Raw genomic sequence first — 21,054 nt, 5'->3', positions numbered from 1 at the left:
TTTTTGATGCAATATTATGTTATCTCTGTTAATTTTGTATCTCAATATTGTCAAAAAACATTTGTTATTAGTCATAATTGTTTAGATTACACAGACCTGCAAAATTCGGGTCATGAAAAAGTGATTGTACAGTAAATGAATGAAATTTTATACTATTTGGTGCACTGATTCCAATTATGGTATCCATTTTTTTCAAGCACACAGGGATTTTTTCACAAAATGGCTGTTATACACATATATTTTTAATTCCTAAATATATGTGTATAACAGCTTATTTTGAGAAAACAGGTCTTTGCAAAATATTCATAAGTATATTATTTGTTAACAAATTTATGCATCAAACAACTGGAGATGACATGCTAAATATATATATTAATTTTATAGTAATTAGAACAGTTATTGTTAAATATCGCCTGGATTCAAATGCATCTTTGATTCTCAATTTTTATTTTCCCAAACCAAAAGACTATCGTGCTTTTGAACCACTTTCCCATATCTTCATCCTCTACACAAGGGTATTATGTAGACTGAACTGTGTATGCTGGCAAACTTTATGCGGAACCCATGACTTTTTCTGGTTACAACATTTTTCACTGAAGTATGCATTTATCCTCTTTACAAAATCTGTTGTGCTTCTTCACTACAAATTAGGCATAATTGTAACAAAAGGAATTGGATGAATCCAGACAATGCCTTTATTAAAAATTTTAGTGTATTTAATAGATAGGTTAAAACTTTGAACATGAAAACCTTGAAATTATGTACATTCATTTACCATGGAAAAGAAACCCTGTATAGATATAACATCTTTATAAAAATTATGCTGCTCTGCACAAAATCGTTTCAATTAAAGATCAAAGAGTAGTTGAGGGATTTACTTTAAAAATGAATTGTATCTACTTTTGGAAAAAAGCATTTTTTTTTCGTTTTCAGAATCTCTAATCTAAGCCCTATCAACCCATAAATTTCTTTCTTCTTAAAAAGGTTTATATCTATACTGTTAAAAAATGCATAAACATTGGTTTTACCACCTAAACAGTATCTACCCATTCCCTTATTTTTTGTCACGTCTTTTACAGCAAAGTGGAACTTATCCCTTATTTGCCGGTAACCACTCATTCACATTTATATCAAAGGAGCACATACCCAAATTTGAATTTGCCACTTCAAATTCAAAAGTAGTTTACAAATAAAATAGCGGAGCAAAGCACTGGCTGCACATTTCCAATCAAGTTTGATACCAATCCGCATTAAGAGGTCGCAGCACCTTGCGCCTTCTGCAAGTCTGTTATCAGTTAGGCAAGCGCGACCTCAAATTGTGATCACTAAATTAATATTAAATAATTAATATTACTATTAAATTGTGATTGATTAGTGATAAAAATTGTGATATATTAATACCTACAACATTGTTATTTGAATTGGCTTGGGTGGTGTTTTTGTTCATACTTAATTAGATCTTTTTTTTTTTAATGTTCAATAAAAAGAATAAAGTAAATAGGAGGGAATAAAGTAGAGTGAAAAAAAATGATATTAAAAAATGTTGAACATTTTGTTTTAATCTAATAAAGTTTATTTCTGAAAAAAAAATTTTTTTTTTGCAAAAGGGTTGATATCCACTGTTTTACAAAAGAAAGGATTATATCCAAAATAAAATTGGCAATTTAGGTCTGATAAAATTGAAGAAAAATCCCTAGACTTAAGCCAATAGTCACTTATTATCCTACCAAAACATTGTGAGAAATTCGAAATTCTAACAGTTTTTTAGATTTGGGCAAAATGAAGAAAATGTTTTACTAAAAAAGAATATAAAACTGGATATAATCCGTTTTGAAAATTAACTCCTTAATTGAGCAGAGAGCAGAGGTGTAAAATAGGGGATGGGGGGGATGCAAAGAAAAGTGAGTGAGTCACCATTACCAGTCGTACCTGACTCTTATAAAAATTCTCTAATGATAACACCGGAATTTTGTTGAGGATTTTTAATGTATAGGATCCTCAATTAAAGCTGTTTTTAAGCACTTTTATTATAGTTGGCCTGATTGTCACGGAAAAATCCGAGGCCTGGTTTTGCTTATTTCTCAGCAACTAGAAAACTTAGAGAATTTGGGATTTCACTAAAGGATTTGCTTAATCTTAAGGCCCCACTTAACGCTAAAAATTTCAATTCTAAAATAAAATTATTTTGGCTAGGATTTAAGCAGCAAATTTCATGTAATTTCCCCATTAAATGTTTAAATATAAAATTCACTGTTATTAACCTTATTGCCTTACAACAGCAACTTTAATAGTAATCATAATAAAAATTTTGAATCGAGGCATCTCTGGAGGAAGCATGAAATTTATCCACTATCATTGGTTTTTTAGGGTTTTTATCCTGATCTACACCAATAATCAAAAACGAGGCTAATTAAAGACACATATTAGGATTTTTATCACGAGTAACTTGTATGTTGTGAAATATGAATAAGTTTCACAAACTTTCAATATTTAAATGGTTCTAATTAAATTAGCACACAAGAAATCCTAGATGGGAACAAGGATTAACTTTTAGTGCCAAATGCTTAAAGTTTTTGACACGTATATAGTTTTTTCCCTTTTAGTATAAAGAATTTATATGAAAAAAAGAGGTGAAATTTTGTGATGGTAACATTATTCTATTTCTGAAATACATTTACACTAAAAAGAATATAATAACAAAATTAAAAAAATATATACTAAGCACTTTTCATAGTGCACTAAAAAGGACAAAATAACTTTTGTGGGTTAGAAAGGACAACATTTAAGTATTCCTGTAGTTTTCAATTATTCCAAGAAAAATGACTCCACAAACGAGGAAAAGTGCGGCTCAAGTCATTTCAAACCAAACTTTCCTAGAAAAATAAGCATGTTTCAACACTCAAAGTTTTGAGAGAAAGTTAGATAAGTGCCTGACTTGAGATACACTTTTCCTTGTTTGTGGAGTCATTTTCTTGGAATAATTGAAAACTGCAGGAATACTTAAATATTGTCCTTTCTAATCCAGAAAAGTTATTTTGTCCTTTTGAGTGCATTATGAAAAGGGCTTAGTATTTTTAAAAAAAAATCTGTTACTAAAATAACTCTGTTGAAACAAAAAAAGTTGAATAGATTTATTAGTTAAAAATTGTTTATTTGTTGATCTTACAAAATTGTTTATATTTTGTAAGATATAAATAGGGAGAGGGGAAATAAACCATCCTTTGTCTTAATTACTCATGATTTCAGGTTGATTTTTGAAGTGTTTAACTTTGAATTTCAGTACTATTTGTTGTGGATTTTATTTAAAAAAAAAAAAATAAATAAATAAATAAAAATAATTTGAATTTTGACATTTTGAATTCAAATTATGTTTTTCGCAATCACAAGTGTGTGTATGTAGGCGTGTGTTTGTGTGTACGGGTTATGTGTATGTGTTTGTGTGTGTGCTGGCATAAGTGTGTGGGTAGTTGTGTGTATGAATGTGTGTGGGGCGGGGTATGTGTATGTGTGTGTAGGCATATGTGTTTGTGTCTGTGTGCAGGCATGAATGTGTGGGTAGTTGTATGTATGTGTGGGTGTCTGTATGTATGCATGTGCTTGTGTTTATGTGTACGTGTGTGTGTAAGTGTGCATGTGTGTAGTTGTGTATGGATGCGCGTGTGTGTAGGACATGGATGCAACCTGGAGACTGCTTTCGCTATAGGAGCAGCATCGTGAGGAGCCGGTCGACGGTGATGGTGCGGAAGGTGGCGGTGGGAAAATAAAATGATAGAGCACGCCAAAAACAGTCAAGTGAGAGCAATAAGCAATCGTGATTGCTCAAAAAACCTTGCATTGTTTTAATTTTAATTGCTAGAAACTAAATCTTAAAACTAAGGAATTTCTTGCCATGATATTGCTGAATTTTACTTCTGTTTGTTATTTTGATCACTTTTTCTTCCTCTCATAGCTTAGGTTTCTCTGGTATTATAATTTATCTTATTATTTTGTAGGACATGGATTATTCACGAATGTTAGAGAGGCTTCTCAAACTTGCAGTAAGTGTTTTCTTTTTTTTTTGTCTGATCTTTCTATTTAATATATTACATTAGACACATTTCCATGAGCACTTTCGACCCTAGAAAAAACCTGCATTTCACCACATTCGGGTTATTTGCGAAATATATGTGGAATTTTTCTCTTCCTGCTGGGGTAAAAGCGGAGTTTTTTCGCAGAATGCTTTACGCAAAACAAATTTGTCTACTTGCTGGGTATAGCCACTAAGGATGCTGGGTGAAAACCGCTTTCTCTGGTACAATGGAAAACCTCTTTTTGCATGTAAACGGGGAATTTTCCAACCGTTTTTTTTTTCGGAGCCGGAGCAGTTATTTACGAGGTAGAAGAGTGTGTTGTGAACACAGCTATTGTGAAAACCATACTTCAAAAAACTAAGTTCATGTGTTTTATATTTACTCATTTTTCCAATTAACATTTTGATATGTGCTATTCTGTGTCTGTCATACACATGGTTGGAAACAGTAATTGCTAAATAGTGTATCATATTGTAGTTATTGGTGTCCAAAAGTTAATGCAACTTGATATTTTCTTTTCAGGTTCCTAACCATTTTATTTGGTTGATATTTTTTTACTGGTATTTCCATTCATGTCTCAATGCTGTTGCTGAGATTCTAAAATTTGGTGATCGTAATTTTTACAACGATTGGTGGTATGTTTTGTTACTTCAGTATTAATACATATTCCGAAATTTAGTTAAAACATCCATCCATTTTATTTTAAAATGCTTCCTTCTAAAATCCTAATCCAATGGTTACTAAATTGTGAATTTACTTATGATTAAGTTTCTAATTTAATATTACAAAAATTAAACTTTGATAAAACTGACATAAATCCCACTTTGGCTCTCAGCTGTTGAGTCTTAAATAAAAATATTATGCTACCACATTATTATTCTTACTATATTGTCACCTCAGCACAACAGTAGGACATCTTAGTATTGTTTCTGGACTTAGTTATCTTACTGTTGCTCTGAGGCGACGATATATTAATTTGAGAACAATACTACTGACAATGGTGATTTGAGACTTTTTTTAACTAAGCTAAAATTTTGATTTCTGTATTGCTTTTACTGCTTTAAAATGTCCAATTATCAATCATATAGAAATTCAGTAACACTCATAAATAATACTGTTGGTTTTTGTAACACAGTACTTAATAGTATACGGTACTGTAGGATGCATGTCTTATTAGAGATTTTATTGTATATATTTACATCAGTTTTTAGAATGGTATATTTTGCATAGCATTTTCAATTTTTTTTCCTTTTGTGCACATATTGTTTAACCCAGTATTTCTTTCTTATCTTAAAAGCTTGCATGATATTTGCTCCTTAAATTCATTTTCAACAATATCCCTTCTTGCTAGAGTCTGCGATAGAAAGGCAAACATTTGGTTTACAGGCAGAGAAGTACCCATCTATTAGTTTCAGTTTGCAGGGATGCTAGTTTGACTTACAAATGTCTATTAGCAATAAAATTAAGCAGAGTCATGTTGACATGAACCAAACACATTGCATCAACCCCCCCCCCCCCCCCATTCAGATGGTCTTGTTTTAATTGGCCTCTTGCCAACTCCATGACTAACATGACCAGACAGTAAGGGAAAAGAAAGGAAGAAAAAAATGGGGGGTTTATTGTGAAAAATAAATAACATAAATACTGTCTTTGGCAGGTCAACAGAGGATCTATAAAAATGACTTTTAGAGCTATTTAAAGAGACGTGTTTTTGATTCCCATAAGCAATCAATAAAATATTGAAATTTGAAGGTTAAATAAAAGTGCTTAATTTTCTGTGGCAACCAAATAAGCATGTTTGTACAGTAAAATAAATGACAAAAATGTAAAAAAGTGAATTTTTTTCAAATAAATAATTACAGGCAATGACCAGCCCAAAGCTAAGTAAATTTACTGGAAAATGCCGAAATGTATTTGAAGAAAGAAAGAACAAAAATGTTCTAAAATAATAATATTAAAGACTGATGTCAGTGAGAGAACCAGATCCACATAGTTCAAATTAAAAGAACAGCTTTGACATTGTATCAAATGAACTGTTGTATTTTTGGCTCCTTTTACAAGTGTAATAAATTGAATGTAAAATAATTTCATAGAATTTATTATGCAATTTTAATTCTTATTTCTTTTCCATTCATAATATCAAGGAATTCGGAATCCATTCAATACTTCTGGCAAAATTGGAATATTCCAGTGCATAAGTGGTGTGTCCGACACCTGTACATTCCTTTATTACAGAGTGGAGTTACCAAATCACAAGCATCCATTGCTGTTTTCTTTGTTTCTGCTTTCTTCCATGAAGTAAGTTTTTGCTTGTAAATATTTTCTTAGTATGTAGGATGCTATACAATTCTGTACTATCCATTTTTATTTCTCACCTGAAGTGTTTTACTCTTGCGTGCTAGATAGTTTTCTGTAATCAATGAAAGTAACGTTAACTTTTAATTATATATTTATATTCAGCACCCCCCCCTTTAAAATGGTAATCTGTATCCACCCCTGTGTATAACTACAATAACTTGATTCCAGTGGTAGAGATTGGGGCTTATGGGGGGGGGGGGGAGAAAAAAAAAGGCAACTAAAAGCCATTGGAATTTTAGTGGCAGCAAAAAATGAAGAAAAGAAAAAGTACAAAATTTTGCTAGAGTTGGTTTTGAGAATATTGAAGCAGATAAGTGGAAATTGATGCAAGTCTAACAACTTAACTCATGTTTTTCTTAAGATTTTGATGAATTTTGTACACTTAGAACTTAGACATGAATTAGACTTACATTATTTACCCCGAAGTATTTTGAGGTGTCACAACGGCTGGTAATAATTTTATTTAACAAGTATGGCTTCCCAAGTAGCATCAACTCATTGGATTTTGCTCGGTCGATCATCGACTCCTCCTAAACTCATCGCTTAACGCACGCTGATATCGTTGCGATCAGAATCCGAGAACCGGTTTTCGCTATTTTTTCATCGAAAAACGAAATCGTAACGATCGAATTTTCCGATTAGAATTTGCCGGTCAAAATTTCATCGGAAAAACAGATTGTAACGATCAAATTTTCCGATGAAAGTTTTCCGAGCGAAATTTCATCGAGAAACGAAATCGTAATGATCAAATTTTCCAATGAAAATTTGCTGAGCTACATTTCATCGGAAAAAGAGATCGTAACGATCAAATTTTCCGATGAAAATTTGCTAAGCTACATTTCATCGTAAAAATTAAAGTATGTCGTTTAAATTTTCCGATAAAAATTGTTCCGATAAAAAAACTGTTAAAATAGGATAAGTTTTATTATTCAAATATCCGACTATTGATTAAACGTAAGGCTATACAGATCAACATTCAGGGCTCAGAATCGGAGGAAAAATGACTGAGACTTTGACTCCGACTCCTGGATTTTGGAAGGGTTTACTCCGACTTCCTGCAAAATCAATTCAACTTCAACTCCACGATTCCAACCCCGATTACCTCACTGGAATTGGGAACAAAATGTGACTCCGACTCTTGAATGATTTCTCCAAAACAATTCCACTCCGTTCAATTTGACTCCCAAAATTACCGACTGCGACTCGGTTTGCGGGCAAAATAATAGACTCCGACTCTTCACTAGCTGGCGCCACAAGCATATTCACTGAATAAAATTCTCATTTTCTGTTCAGAAATCTGTCATGTTCTTGACCCCCGATAGATGGCACCACAAATGAATTTCCATTTAACACATTATTTTCCTCCTTGGAAAGAATATTACTTGTCTAGTGGTTAGCATATGAAACTCATGTTCCAGAGGCCTAGAGTTTGATTCCCAGCCAAAGCAACTTAGGTTTAAAGTCATGAATCATGTTCATCAAAAGTAAGAAATTAGAAATTAAATAAACAAGTCATTAAAAAAAATTAAAAGATATTAAATAATTGTCCCAAATGACGTTATCCGAAAATACCCCTTCTGGAAGTTTTGAAGATGGCGGAAGGGTCACGTGATCATCCAAGATGGTGGATCCCCTTCCCACGGTTAAATTGTTTTCCTCCTGCTTGTCCTTATATCACGGCTGTTACTACTTCTCATCGTATTTTCATCCAAAATTCATCGCCTCAGAACAGCACTGCTCGTTCCAAATCTCATCGGTATAGGGAGCAAAATTCATCGGATTTCGATGATCGGATTTTACTATTGCCGATGAGACATATTGGAGCAATTTCCGATGAAAACTCATTGGAATCCGATCAAAGTTTTATCGGATTTCAATGAATGGCCGATGAGTTGATGCTACTCGGGTTGTTTTAGTAAAATAATTTTTATTTAGTAATTATCTAAATAATAAATACATAAACTAAAAGTTATTGCTTGTGCTAAGTAATGTTTCATAAACATACAGTGGCTTCCAAAACTGTTTGTACACTTATGACTTTAATGAAATACGCCCCTATTTACTGGTTAAAATTATTATTTTGGAATAGGTTTAATTATAAGATCTATGATCTATTTTCAACAAAACTACATGAAAAATTTTAATAACATAATAGAATTTGATTTTTAAGAAATCAATATTCAAAAAGTGCCAGAAACTTTATTTCACAAAAGTCTTTGTACTCTGTGAAAAACGATCTATATATTAGTAAATAATCTAACTGTTATTATTTAGTAGAATATCATGCAGTATCAACAACAGCTGTTAAACGTCTGGGACTAGATTTCAAATTTTTTTTCTTTCTTTTTTGTGCAATTTCTGAGTAAGTGTTCAACTGCACTTCAAGTCTTACTGTTTCTAGTTCGCTTTTCGTTTCAATGCTGTATTTTTGTAATCTAGCTTCCAGATTTCTCTAAATATGTTACATTAAGTTTAAATCTGACGATTGAGGAGATATTTCTAAGCTTAAGGACAATTTTTGAGGCCCCAGATGCAAACGTTGAAAACAGTGTGCTTCTTATTGTTATCTTGATAAAAAACAAAGTTGTTTCCCATAACCAAATTTTTGAGTAAGAGTATAAAATTGGTTTTTAAAATATTTAAATGAACATCATGATTCATTATTTCATCAAAAAATTCCAAACTACCAAGTCCTGATGCTAATATGCACCATCACACAAGAACACCTTCACCGACCTGATTAACTGAGCCAACTAAGTTTTTAAGATAAAATTCCTCATTTTGTTCTTCCATTTACAATTATACAACAATTTAACCCAAAATGTCGAATTTATTTTCATCTAAAGTAAGACGTTGTTCCAAAACGTTTTGAGCTTATTTATCATTGATTTTACGACGGAAAGCGCAAGCTTACTGTTTTTCGCATGACCAAGAAAATTTTTTATTAAATTCTGTAGAAACTTTTACAGCACTCAAATGTGTATTTTTCAGAAATTTTTAACTAAATCACCTATCACGCTTTGCAAACTTTGGGGGTTGACCTTTTCTTGCCTTGTTCTTGATCCAATTCTCGTCTTTAAAGCATCTTATCAAGCACTTCACTATAAAATGGTATAAAATAACTAATTTAGAGACATTTCAAACCAATTTACTGCTATTATGTGTGGGGAGGGGGGGGGAATCCAATTTCAAATGGCGTTTGTTGTTTTTTACGAATAACCAGCCATTTTACAGTAGTAAGCACAATATTAAGGAATAAATAAACAAAAAATTAAAGCCAAATGACTTATAAGGGTCAACACAATGCAAAAATATTAATAAAATGGCATATGATAATTTTAATCATGAATTTATTTGAGTTTACGATGACTTTTATGGCGTGTTATTTCTCTGTCTCTTCCTTTTCTGACCCATTTCCAAAAGAAGATCCGTCAATATTTTGAAAAAACCAATGCCTTGTATTTAGAATGACATAGGAATGATGTGAAAAAAAAATGGATTATCCTTATATATTATTTCTGTAGCCTGTTTTTGGTTTCTACGCGAGATTTTCCTCATTTCTTGATCGATTTCTTTGATTTACACCTTATTTTAAAGCTTATCATGCAGGCTAGTGACGAAAAATAGACCCACGGTCTAAAAATTGTTTTCTTGGGCAAAAAAACCTGTTTCAAAGAACCAGAGTGAGGTTTTCGGTTAAATTTTTAACTTTAACTTGCAGTGTTACTGACAGAGCTGAATAGCTTGATCGGCAGAGCGTTCGACTGGTAACCAGGAGAATGCGTGTTCGGGCCCACGTCCGGACAATCTGCATCAAAAAAATTAGAAAAATATCGCGCATTACATGAACAATGAATAACAAATATGAGGGAATACATGAGGTACAAACGCTCGTAGCTGTTATGAAAACATGATGCAACACGGAGCTAAATTAATACTCAACTGTAAGGGTTTTTTTTTTTTTTTTAAGCTTTGGCTCCGGGAAGAAAATTAAAGCATAATGTAAGCGAAAATATAGGTATCAGGTTTAAGATTTCAGACTACATTGGAATTGTTTTTTGTTCAGTAAAATATAATAAATCGTATGTTGAAATATAGATTCTTCTATTGAGTTTTTGGCTCTTTGTACAAATAAAAAAATACTACCTCAATTTAAAGGGTAATATATATATTTTTCTTCTTTTTGCAAAAAAACAAATAGCGTAACACATTTTTACTACATTTGAAAAGCTACGCTTAAAAAAGAACTTAGTTCAAATTTTTTTATATTTTAACCGTGCTGTTAAATGATGAACACGTGCTGCCATCTAAGTCATAACGGTCAAACAGCCTGCGATAACAAGTTGTAAGAACTTTTAAAAATAAAAACACTTCTCGGCAAGAATTTTTTTTTTCGGTAGAGCGTTCGGCTATAAACTGTCTGAACTTCGGGCCAGTTCGGGCTGTCCGACATAATAGCAAATTTACAGTAATATTACGCATTACATGTACTCATAACATACAACAGATAACACACGTAATAAAATAAATGCAGTGGGAATGCTATTTGGTGTTTCGACTCCTTTATGCAGGCTACATTTATCATTCAGATAAGTTGACTGCTAATCGAAGGGTGTTCTTCCCTTTTTTTAAGCTTTGACTCCGTCCAGACCACTGAGCATAATGTAAGCATAAAAAAAGTATTAGATATGCCACAAGGGAATCCTTTTCGTACAGAAAAATATTTTCATTGTATGCTGAAATGTAGATTTTTCTAATAGCAGTGTTCGAAATTTTGTACAAATGAAAAAATACTACGCCAAATTAAAACTACGAGTTTCAACCAGTAAATCTTTAATTATTTATTCGAATATGATATAAAACATTAAAATTATTATCAACTTCATTGGTAAGAAATCATTTTCTACTCCTTTGCTTTCGGCATAGGCGGATTTAGGCTATGAATTCTGGGGGTGCAACAAAAAAGTAGTGGCGTAGCTAGGGAGGGGAGGAGAGGGTGGTCCGCCTGGTGTGGCGATTCAGCACTTTTGGTGTGAAAAAAAATCAAATAAGGGAATCATACTTTAAATCCAATACTGGAGGCAAAGGAGAAAAAAAAAAACCCCCTTTGAAATGTAAGGTATGACTGAACGATCATTTCAGTGTTCAAAGATGTAATATATCCGTCGTGAGCCCTTGAATCTTCCTCATTCTTTATGTCTTTAAATTGTAAGTCCTTAAATTGTAATTCAATACTTAAATTGTATTTTTAAAACTCAAATTTCGGAAAATATTCAAATATGTAATATTAAATATATTTCTGGAAATATAACATCTGTTTCTGTATATAAGTATCAAATATATTTCTGTAAAAGTTGTTTCTTTGCCAGTGCTGAATTAATGCAGGGAAAACAAATTATTGGAACTTTGTTATGGAATAAAAGCTGACTCTCTATCGTCCCCAAGGGTTTAATCTGACTTCAGTTTTGATAAAGATTCGGTAGAGAACCCCATTCCCCCAAAAGTTACTTTAACTGCAATTTGTGATATAAATTCAGAATATTTCTCCGAGATAGGCGCCTGACCCCGCCCCCTTCATTTTTGTAGGAAGAATACGGATTAAATTACCCTTTGCTACCTTAAATGAAGTTTTCTATTTTGAGCGATAGTTTTCAATGCTCTAATGTATTAGATACGTCTTAATGAAAAGGTGGCAAATAGAGGAACCGCCCCGGGCGACAGAAACTGTAGCTACGCCATTGCAATGCAGTGGACGGGGAGGGGGATACAACACTGCAAATGTCGACTAAAGCTGCTATTTTGAGGGCAAAGGCGACTATTTTGATGACAAAAGCGAGTATTTTGCAATCATTTGTAAAATACAGTGACTATTTTAGTAAGTGTAACTAAAATTCATAAAAAAGATTTTTTTTTCTTCCTCCTAGAAGAAAAAAATTGTAAAAAAATTAAAAAATCGCTTTTAAGTTTACTCCCTACTTACCACGAAAAAAAAAGGAAAAGTTTTACCGCGTTTAATTTTTGAAAACAATTCTTTTAAAAAGTAGGAAAATGAAATGTAATAAAACATTCACGACCAGAAAAAAAAATGAAGTTTATATTTTTGTATAAAAAAAGTTTCGTAAAGTTTCGTCTCGATCGTAAACGATCGCAAATTTCGTAATGGTATCGTTTTTGTGAGTACGATTTTTGTAAATTATTAGTTTGTGCAATCGCGATTTCTGTTTCTCAACTATTTCTTTTTTTTTACTGGTTTTTTTTTTTTTTTTTTGGTTTTTAATTTCTTTTATTCGTACTATACATTTTTTTTTTTTAAACGAGAGTTAATTTTCTCTAGATCGGAAATATGAATGTGACGGCTCTTTTTGTAAGGTCAGTATTTTACTGTTGACTTTAATCAACAGTCAGACAGTAAGAAAAATATACTAGAATCTATCAGTGCTGATTTCTCTCTAGTGTTTATTCGGGTTGAGCTAAAATTTGGAAAATATTTTTTAAAGTTTTCCTTTTTAAAGGTTGTTTGGAGAAAATTTACCCCACGTAGGTTTGTCCCACTTCTTGGCATTAAAATGATATAAATGCTTTTTTTTAGGAGACTATTTTAGAAATTATTTTCTGTATCTGGTAACTATTTTGGAGACTATTACTCAGATTAAAGGCAACAAAAGCAACTAATTTTAGTAGCGGAACTCAGTGATAGCACTGCCCCGCCTCCTTCAGAAAATTTTGAAATTTTACAGTGGAAATGTTGGTTTTAAGTTGATTTCAGAGTGATGTTATTGTACTGTTTACTGGAATGATGTGCAAGGACTTTATATTGTTTTTGAGGAAGTATATCACAATAGCCATATTTTCTGATTTTATTAGCCACGGTTGTTTCAAAGAAAAAGAAAATTGTAACCAATACATACCCAATTACAGAGTATAAAGTTATCATATAATACAGCGCTGAAAAATATTAAAGGAATGTTTTTATCTGATTTATGTAATTATTGATCATCTTTCTTTTTTAAATGGAGAAATACTTCTTTTTAATTCGTGTAGCACAATTTCTCTCGCACTGGCGATGCGTGGTGACCGGGTTACACAATAAGCTGCCTATTATTGTATGTTTGGGTTTGTTTTCAAGTAAATTAACTTGCATTTAGCTGTAGAAAAATATAAGTTGTTTTACAAAATTTTCGAGGAGAAACATATATTTTCTCCTGATAAAATATATTTCATTTAAATTTTCTTTGAAAATCCAACCAAAATTGTTGGGGGTGCGGCGCACCCCCTGGCACCCCCGTAAATCCGCCTGTGGCTTTCGGCTGAAAAAGAAAAAAAAACATTTTGTCTACGTTCGAAAAATTACACTTAAAAAACGGACTTGGTTCAACTGGTTTTGAATTTTAAGTGTTCGATTAAAAGAAAAACAAGTGCGTTCTTTTAAGCCGTACAGGTTAAAGAAGCCTGCTATGGGAAATTGTTGAATATTCAAAAATAAAAACTTATTTTTTCAACCGAATTTATTACTTCTCTAGAATGTTTGTTTCAATCGCTACGTGAAATCTTCCTCATTCTTTAATTAAATTCCATGTTTTACGAATAATTTTAAATCGTATCATGGTGGCTAATGACAAAACATAGACGCATGATCTTATATTTTTTTCGGCGAAAAACTTTTTTACTGTGTTTTATTACGCATTCCTTCAATGAATAGCATTCGAAAAGGAAGGCACAGTTGCTAGGTTTGTTGGAGCGTCGTACTGTTAATCAGAATAGCGCCAATTCGAATCCGTGCCGTTAAATATCTCTTTAATGTTTCTTTTTTTTCCGTCAGATGCTTACATGGACAGGACTGTATTTGCCACAACCTGTTTTTTCACATGAAAAATTACTGATTTTTCACGTGTCACTCAGCCACACTTTTAATGATATTTATATTTGCATTGAAAATATGTACAACCAAAAGGGGAGCGATGATTAAATTATCACAACATTGTATTTAACGAGGTTTTGTTACTGATGTCTTCAAATTACATGCCTTCTCTTGTGCGCTTGCTTTTTTCCGTTTACTTTTTTCGGTTTTTCTTCATAATATTCTTTCTTTGAAATTTTTTAAAGAGCGAAATGCCTTATGAAACGATTTGAAGTACAGTGCGGAGTTCCGCACGGGTCTACTAGTATATTTGAATTCAGTTTCACGTTATTCTGGTTTTACTACAAAATTTCAAGGTGTACGAACACGTTTGGGAGCCACTGTATATGTACTAAGTAAAATAAATAATTATGTTCTGAAAATTTTGATATTTCTGTTTTTTTTTAAATAACAACTAGTTTTGATTTCTAAATTGAAAATAAAAATAATTAATTAATCATAGAAGTGGAAGCGGATGCCCCCCCCTGCTTCATTCAACTTTTGTTCCAAAAGTCAATTCCGATGGAGATTTTTTCTTTAAATATTTTGAATAGATTTCAGTCCTTGAGACTTTTTTTTTTCAATGAAAAATAAAAGCTATGTTGATGAAATTAATTTTTGAATATTTTGTTACTTTTTTTTAGTACCTCGTAAGTGTGCCATTAAAAATGTTCAGAGTCTGGGCCTTTTTAGGAATGCTTAGCCAAGTAAGTATATCAGTATATTTAGTTATCTATTGCTATTTTCTCCTCAAATTCTTATGCTGCTGTTCTCATCTGGAACTGTTTGTGAGTTTGTTGCTGAGAGTGCGGTTGGCATTTTTTATCCAAAAATTGTCTTAGAAAGTGAATTTAAATCATGCAGCAATAGCTCTCGCTGTTACAGAAATTAGAAAAGAATACAGTTGAGAGAAGTAATCAAATATACATCAAAGCCAAAACGAAAAGAGATCCAACAGTTACATAGACCTTCTGACGTATCCAAATAGCACAATGGCATTATGAGATGTATTATTAAGTAGCTAATGCATTTGTTCTCATCTGGAATGGAAGTTTGTCACTCGGTAAAACCTCAATGAACCGGGCCGTGAAAACCTTCTAACGTATATTTGATTTTTAAAATACTGAAGGAGAGAATATCATATTCTCTGAATAAAACTTACACACTATTATCCTTACACCTGAATACTATTAAAGCAAAATTTTAGCTATTATAGCAGATATATCAATCAAAAACTATTAATTATGATACTTAGTTTCGACATAAAATCCCTATTTTTCATAGGCTTTCCTCCATTCAAATTATTATTCAGTGCTTCATCTCAACTTTCTGCAACAATGCTTTTATTAAAATTTTTAGGGTGAAGAAAATTATTGAGACGAAAGATCTGTTGCCAGTTTTTGTCTCGAATATGAGCAAATAAAATTCTGGCTTTTGTTTTGAAGGCTTCTCCTGTAATCAGGGGATTTAAAATGTTTACTTTTCGGTTATTTTTCCAAAATCTGCCGCAAAATTTTAGATTTTTTTTTTGTTCAATCTTTATTGTTGAACACGCATCACTTGACATAAGTTTTATTTTTCGAGGTAGACCGTGCAAAGCCGGGCGACGCAGCTAGTAAATTATAATAGATGACTCCTTTTTTTCTCCACTCAAAAAAACATTTTAAAATGAGATTTTGGTGTAATCATTTCAAACAATACAAGTACCAAGTTACAGGTGCTTGTTCTTCTGTGGCAGAAAGGGGCCCCCATAGTTCTCCATGTGGGACATTAACACCATATGGTCCAGGCGGAAACCATCCATCGGAATAAAGCTTTATTTAAATTTTAAAAAAAAGTTTTTTTTTAAATTTAAATAAAGCTTTATTTTAAAAAATATATACCTCCCCCCCCCCTCTTTTTTTTTTTTTTTTTTTGCTTTTTAGAAACTGTGCGACCTTGGGTTCCTTTTTCACCGCCCTTTTTGGCGTCCCAGTCTGTCCCTGCATTGCAACCTCAAATTGCCAGCGTAGCTCACAAAGGATAACAGCAACATGAGTGTAGGTGAATTGCACGACAAATAACTAAGATATAATTTGAAATTTAAAAGTATTGTGCATTAGTTTATATAAATATCAATGTGTTTATTACTACTTTTTTTTTTTTTCTGCAGACTTCTAAACCTCTATTGAAATGAGCCAATTATGATTTTAAAAGTTTTCTTTAGCATATTACTGTCTTTCTTTCAGATACCATTTTCATCATTTGTTGAGAAATATCTGCATAATCAGTATGGTAACATGGCTGTCTGGATTTCGCTCATTATCGGTCAACCACTTTGCATTCTTATGTACTACCATGACTACTATGTGATACATTTCAAAAGTGTAGAAGCTGCACAGTGACCAAACCAATGAGGCCTCATTGTGATTGTAATGCACCTGTTAAATTGAAATGTTATATAGAATTTGTAAGATATGCACATTTGTATTTTATAAGCTGTTGTGTGACAGGATATATAAATATATCTTTTTTATACACTACTTTTGCACAAAATATGTGATTCACATTCCTTGTAAGAAAACTTTTTGATTTACTATATCGATGATTGTTTACATGAATGCAAGTGTTGATGTGACGGAATCATATACTGTTCCTGTCTTGATAGTTCAAGTACAAAATTACATATCATTTTTTAAAACTCTGGAGCCAAAAATATTTTTAGCTACCTCCATATGTTGTGAATCAAATCATGCATTGAATATTTAGTAAAACTTTGATAGGTATGAATGAGTAGGGTCTTGACAAATTAAATATAACTTTTTTTGAGAATTGTGCATGATATGACTAATTCTGAATTGAGCTAAGGTTCTCTGAGCTTTAACTTGTTTATATGTTGATATTTGCACTGATTTGATTTTAGATTTAAACTTTTTTAACCTTTAAAAATAATTATGATAGTAATATTGTATAGAGAACTTTATGAATTGTTAAGAGTTTTAATTAGTGTCTAATGTATTTAAATATAGGAATATGTATTTTAAAGTTTTGTTGTATAAATGATGTCGGGAAAATGAAATATAGCTGTTGATCAACTTTGATGCTAGTTTCAAACAGTTAGGAGTTTTTAATAAATAAATTAATCTTGTGATGTGAATGCAAGTTTTTAAAGAATTTACGATTTTAAGTACAATGAAAGAATAATTGAAACCAACAACTTTTCAATAAATTTTAAAGTTTTGCTGTTGGATAAGAAGATGATCTCGAATTGCAATTCCTTTTAAGAGAAAAAATCATTAATGAACATAAAAAATGCAGTTATAAAATTCTATTATTTGCAAAATGTTGTGTACAAAAAGTGAATCTTGTGTATAATTTTTGGTTTAAATGAGTTTTCTTAAATTGCATGAGCTAGTTTTTCTTTTCATTTGTGTGTGTGTGTAAATGTCTATCTTTTTTAAATAAAGGATTTTGATGAAATTTCAGTAGACTACGTAACTACAATGACAAGTCAAAGCATTTCCTTTTGCTTTTCCGATCTTTTTCTTAAGTTGACACTATGAATTTGGGTGGAATATTTTTCATTTTTTAGCTCCATACTTTAGAAATTAACTTCAATGAGTATAAATAAATATCCTGTGCAAAGCATTAACCCCTTGAACTGCAATTTATTTCCAATCAGCACTGTTCAGGCAGACAATTTAATTTACTTGGTTTTTAGGGAGATATGGAAATAGAAACTTTGTTTTTGTTGCTCAAATAATTTGCTGTTAAAATATTTTCTTTATGTCTATTGCAGCCAACTCTTCTCTTATTACTTTCACTCACAGAAAAAATAATATCGAATCTTTTATAAGATTGTTCATATCCACTCAGTTCAACGTGGCCATCATCATTTTTGCATACAAATTTGCAATTCGTTTCGCTATATTGGGTAGTATTCTTAATATATTCTCTTCGGAAGAAACATATTAACGTCTATAGGTAGATAGCATTATTAAAATAACCGCTATGAAATCCCAACATGCATTTACTCTGTGTGATACTGGCTGCCCAGATTTATACAAATTATATTCTAATAGCTATTAAATGCTTGTGCAGCATCATATCAAAGCAATAAACTTGCATATCGTTGCCTCAGAGCAACAGTAAGACATCTAATCCCAGGAATAACACTAAGATATCCTACTGTTGCTCTAAGGTGATGATATACTTTTCTCACAAAATAGCATCAACTCGAAGTAATTTCTGCAAATGCATCATTGCCGCTACACTCAAGCAGGTCCGTCATCAGGAAGATCAGTGGGTCAATTGTCCTCTAAGATTTTAGAAACATAATGTAAATACATATTTGTGTGTGTATATTATTGTTTTTTAATATAAAATGTATTAAAGATGAACTCCCCTCTCCCTCTGGAAATTTTGAAATGATGCGCCTGTGCTCAAGAAAATTCGTGATGAGCTGGACTCTACTTTTCAGTTCAGGGGGTTAATTATTGTGGCTGGGTCACAGTTTTAAAAAGAAAAAAAAAACATTTTAACCTGAAAGAAAATGAAAAGTGCTAAAGATTATAATGTATTGCATGCAGAATGGTTTTGCAGTTTTACTGTAAAAACCACTTTGCTGAAAGTGATACTTTTGATTTGATTTCATTAAATTGACCCGTATGGAGATCTGCTTGACAGAACCGTGCCAAGCCTTTCTGATGTTGTTCTTCTGTATTTATTCTTTTTCATTTGGAGAATGGAAAACTGCAATAAAAATGTTAGCAAAGTGAGTGAAAGGGAATGTTTTTGAGTGAATTATGAAGCAGTTTTGAGACTTGTCGCGTGGGAAATATAACTAGTTTAAATTCGTTGACCTAAGTTGTTTTAATCAAAATTACATAAGGAACATATTTTTTTGCTACATTTCTTTTTCTTTGATTCCACGCTCACGATGTCAAGCTCTAACTTTGTTTTTGTGCACATTACATTTAATTTTGTGCACATGGTTAAAGTTTTAGTATTCTACTTATTTCACTTCCTTCTAATAATGTAATAGTCTTTATATTAATAATTAGTAATCAGTAGTACATTGTTTAAGCAAAATTAAAATTTCAAGCCATTATTTTGAGATGCTGATTTTATATGAACATTTTTGTTCAATTAAGCTTAACTGCTATAAATGCTCGGGCCGATGGCGGCGTTCCATTTCAGAACGTTCGGTCCCGTAGCTGCGCTTCGTTTTCCGAGCGCTGGTCCTCAAGGGGTTAAAAATCAAATCTGTGCTGTATTCAAAATCTTAAATATCACAGATATATGATACATGCCAATAATCAAAATTATGAACTAAAACTTTAGTCAGTCTTAAACTTATGGTTTAGATTGATCGGTCAAAATGTGGTTTTGTTTATTCAGTTGTTTACTTTTTTTATTACTAAGTAAATGCATTAAACAAAGTTCAGTACTTTAATAATTTTTTGCATTGCTATTTTCAATGCCTTAACAGTTTAATTTCAATGGTACTCTAAACAAGTGTAGATTGTTTTTCTAACTTGGAACTTCTGGAGATATGGTTGCTTTTTTCCCCCCTAGAAAGTAATAAAAGAAAACAGTTTATTATTTTTATTTAATTCCGTTGTTTTATAGATGTTATAAAATATTTATATATATATTTTTTACGAAATTTTTTGACACATTTTAAAATGTGCAAGAACATGAAATTCCCTATAAAGTATAGCACTTCATTAAAAATCTTGTTCCTCAAAAAGATATTTTTAAATAATTGTTCATAGCTCCTCATTCTTTATAACTTTGAAATTAAAAAGAAATACTTCATTCAGGTCAATGGCATTATGTTTATCATGAACCAAGTTCAGGTACATTAATCTTTCCCCTTCCTTTCTAATGATCTACCACATTGAAAATTCTTTTCTTCCACTTACTGTTATTCTTAACACTGAATTTGAAGTTACGTATGCTTCTGTGATTTTGAAACTCAATGATTGAAATCTTGGTATTTTATTCAAAGTATGTGTATTATTATTTTGTAAAATTGTCTTAGACGTGCCCCCTCCCCCATTGTTATTTTAAATGTGCTCTTCCAGTTTTTTGTCCTTTTTTTTAAATAAAATATTTTGTATTGAATATTTTAGCTCAATTAATAGCTGAATTAATGTTTTATTTTATATTGCCCTTGTATATTATATTTCGATTTTCCATTTGACATGTTTCAAATGATTGATATGTATTTAAGTGACACAAGCTATAAAAATTTGTTGCCAAATTGAAAAAGATATCTTAATGTGTAAGTTTATAAGCAGATTTTATATTTTATATAAGACATTGTTACAAAGATAATTAAAATCATTTGAATACATTTTTGTTATTTTTCAATGCAGCAACTTTAAGTGAAGCATTTTGATTGAACAATAAAATTTAGTCCTGATTCCACTTTTAAAAAAAGGTAATACCAATTGTTTTTTAAAATGCAACACTTTGTTTATTTTGGCACACAAAAGGAATCTTTTGAGCTGTACAAACTGGTCTATCATATGATTACATATGTAGGTTTGTAAGTTAGTTAAATTCTTAGGCTGTTTTTTCATATTTCCCCCAAGTATGGAAATATTTAATAATATACACTTCTTTGGGAAATATATTTTTAATTTAAAATCCTCGAAGAGCCATACTCACCCAGACAATTTCTATACATTAATTTGTTGTAGTAGATTTTAAACTAATTTTTAAGTTAGTACTGAATCAAGC

The 21,054-nt window shown here is 31.5% G+C and overlaps 1 protein-coding gene across 1 annotated transcript in view; it reads left to right on the top strand.

Annotated features, from left to right (window-relative positions):
- Positions 1–20,674, top strand: part of LOC129229466 (diacylglycerol O-acyltransferase 1-like) — a 56,870-nt gene extending 36,196 nt beyond the window's left edge. The window contains exons 11-15 of the mRNA XM_054863779.1: positions 3,993–4,037; positions 4,593–4,705; positions 6,215–6,368; positions 14,970–15,032; positions 16,554–20,674. Coding sequence (XP_054719754.1) covers positions 3,993–4,037; positions 4,593–4,705; positions 6,215–6,368; positions 14,970–15,032; positions 16,554–16,709 — 531 coding nt within the window. The 3' untranslated portion in view covers positions 16,710–20,674. The remainder of the gene's footprint in view (positions 1–3,992; positions 4,038–4,592; positions 4,706–6,214; positions 6,369–14,969; positions 15,033–16,553) is intronic.
- Positions 20,675–21,054: the final 380 nt, after the last annotated feature.

Source organism: Uloborus diversus, chromosome 9 (assembly GCF_026930045.1).
Source record: "Uloborus diversus isolate 005 chromosome 9, Udiv.v.3.1, whole genome shotgun sequence".
NCBI lineage: Eukaryota > Metazoa > Arthropoda > Arachnida > Araneae > Uloboridae > Uloborus > Uloborus diversus.
The sequence above is the reverse complement of the archived record's forward strand: the minus strand, read 5'-3'. Positions and strand labels throughout refer to the sequence as shown.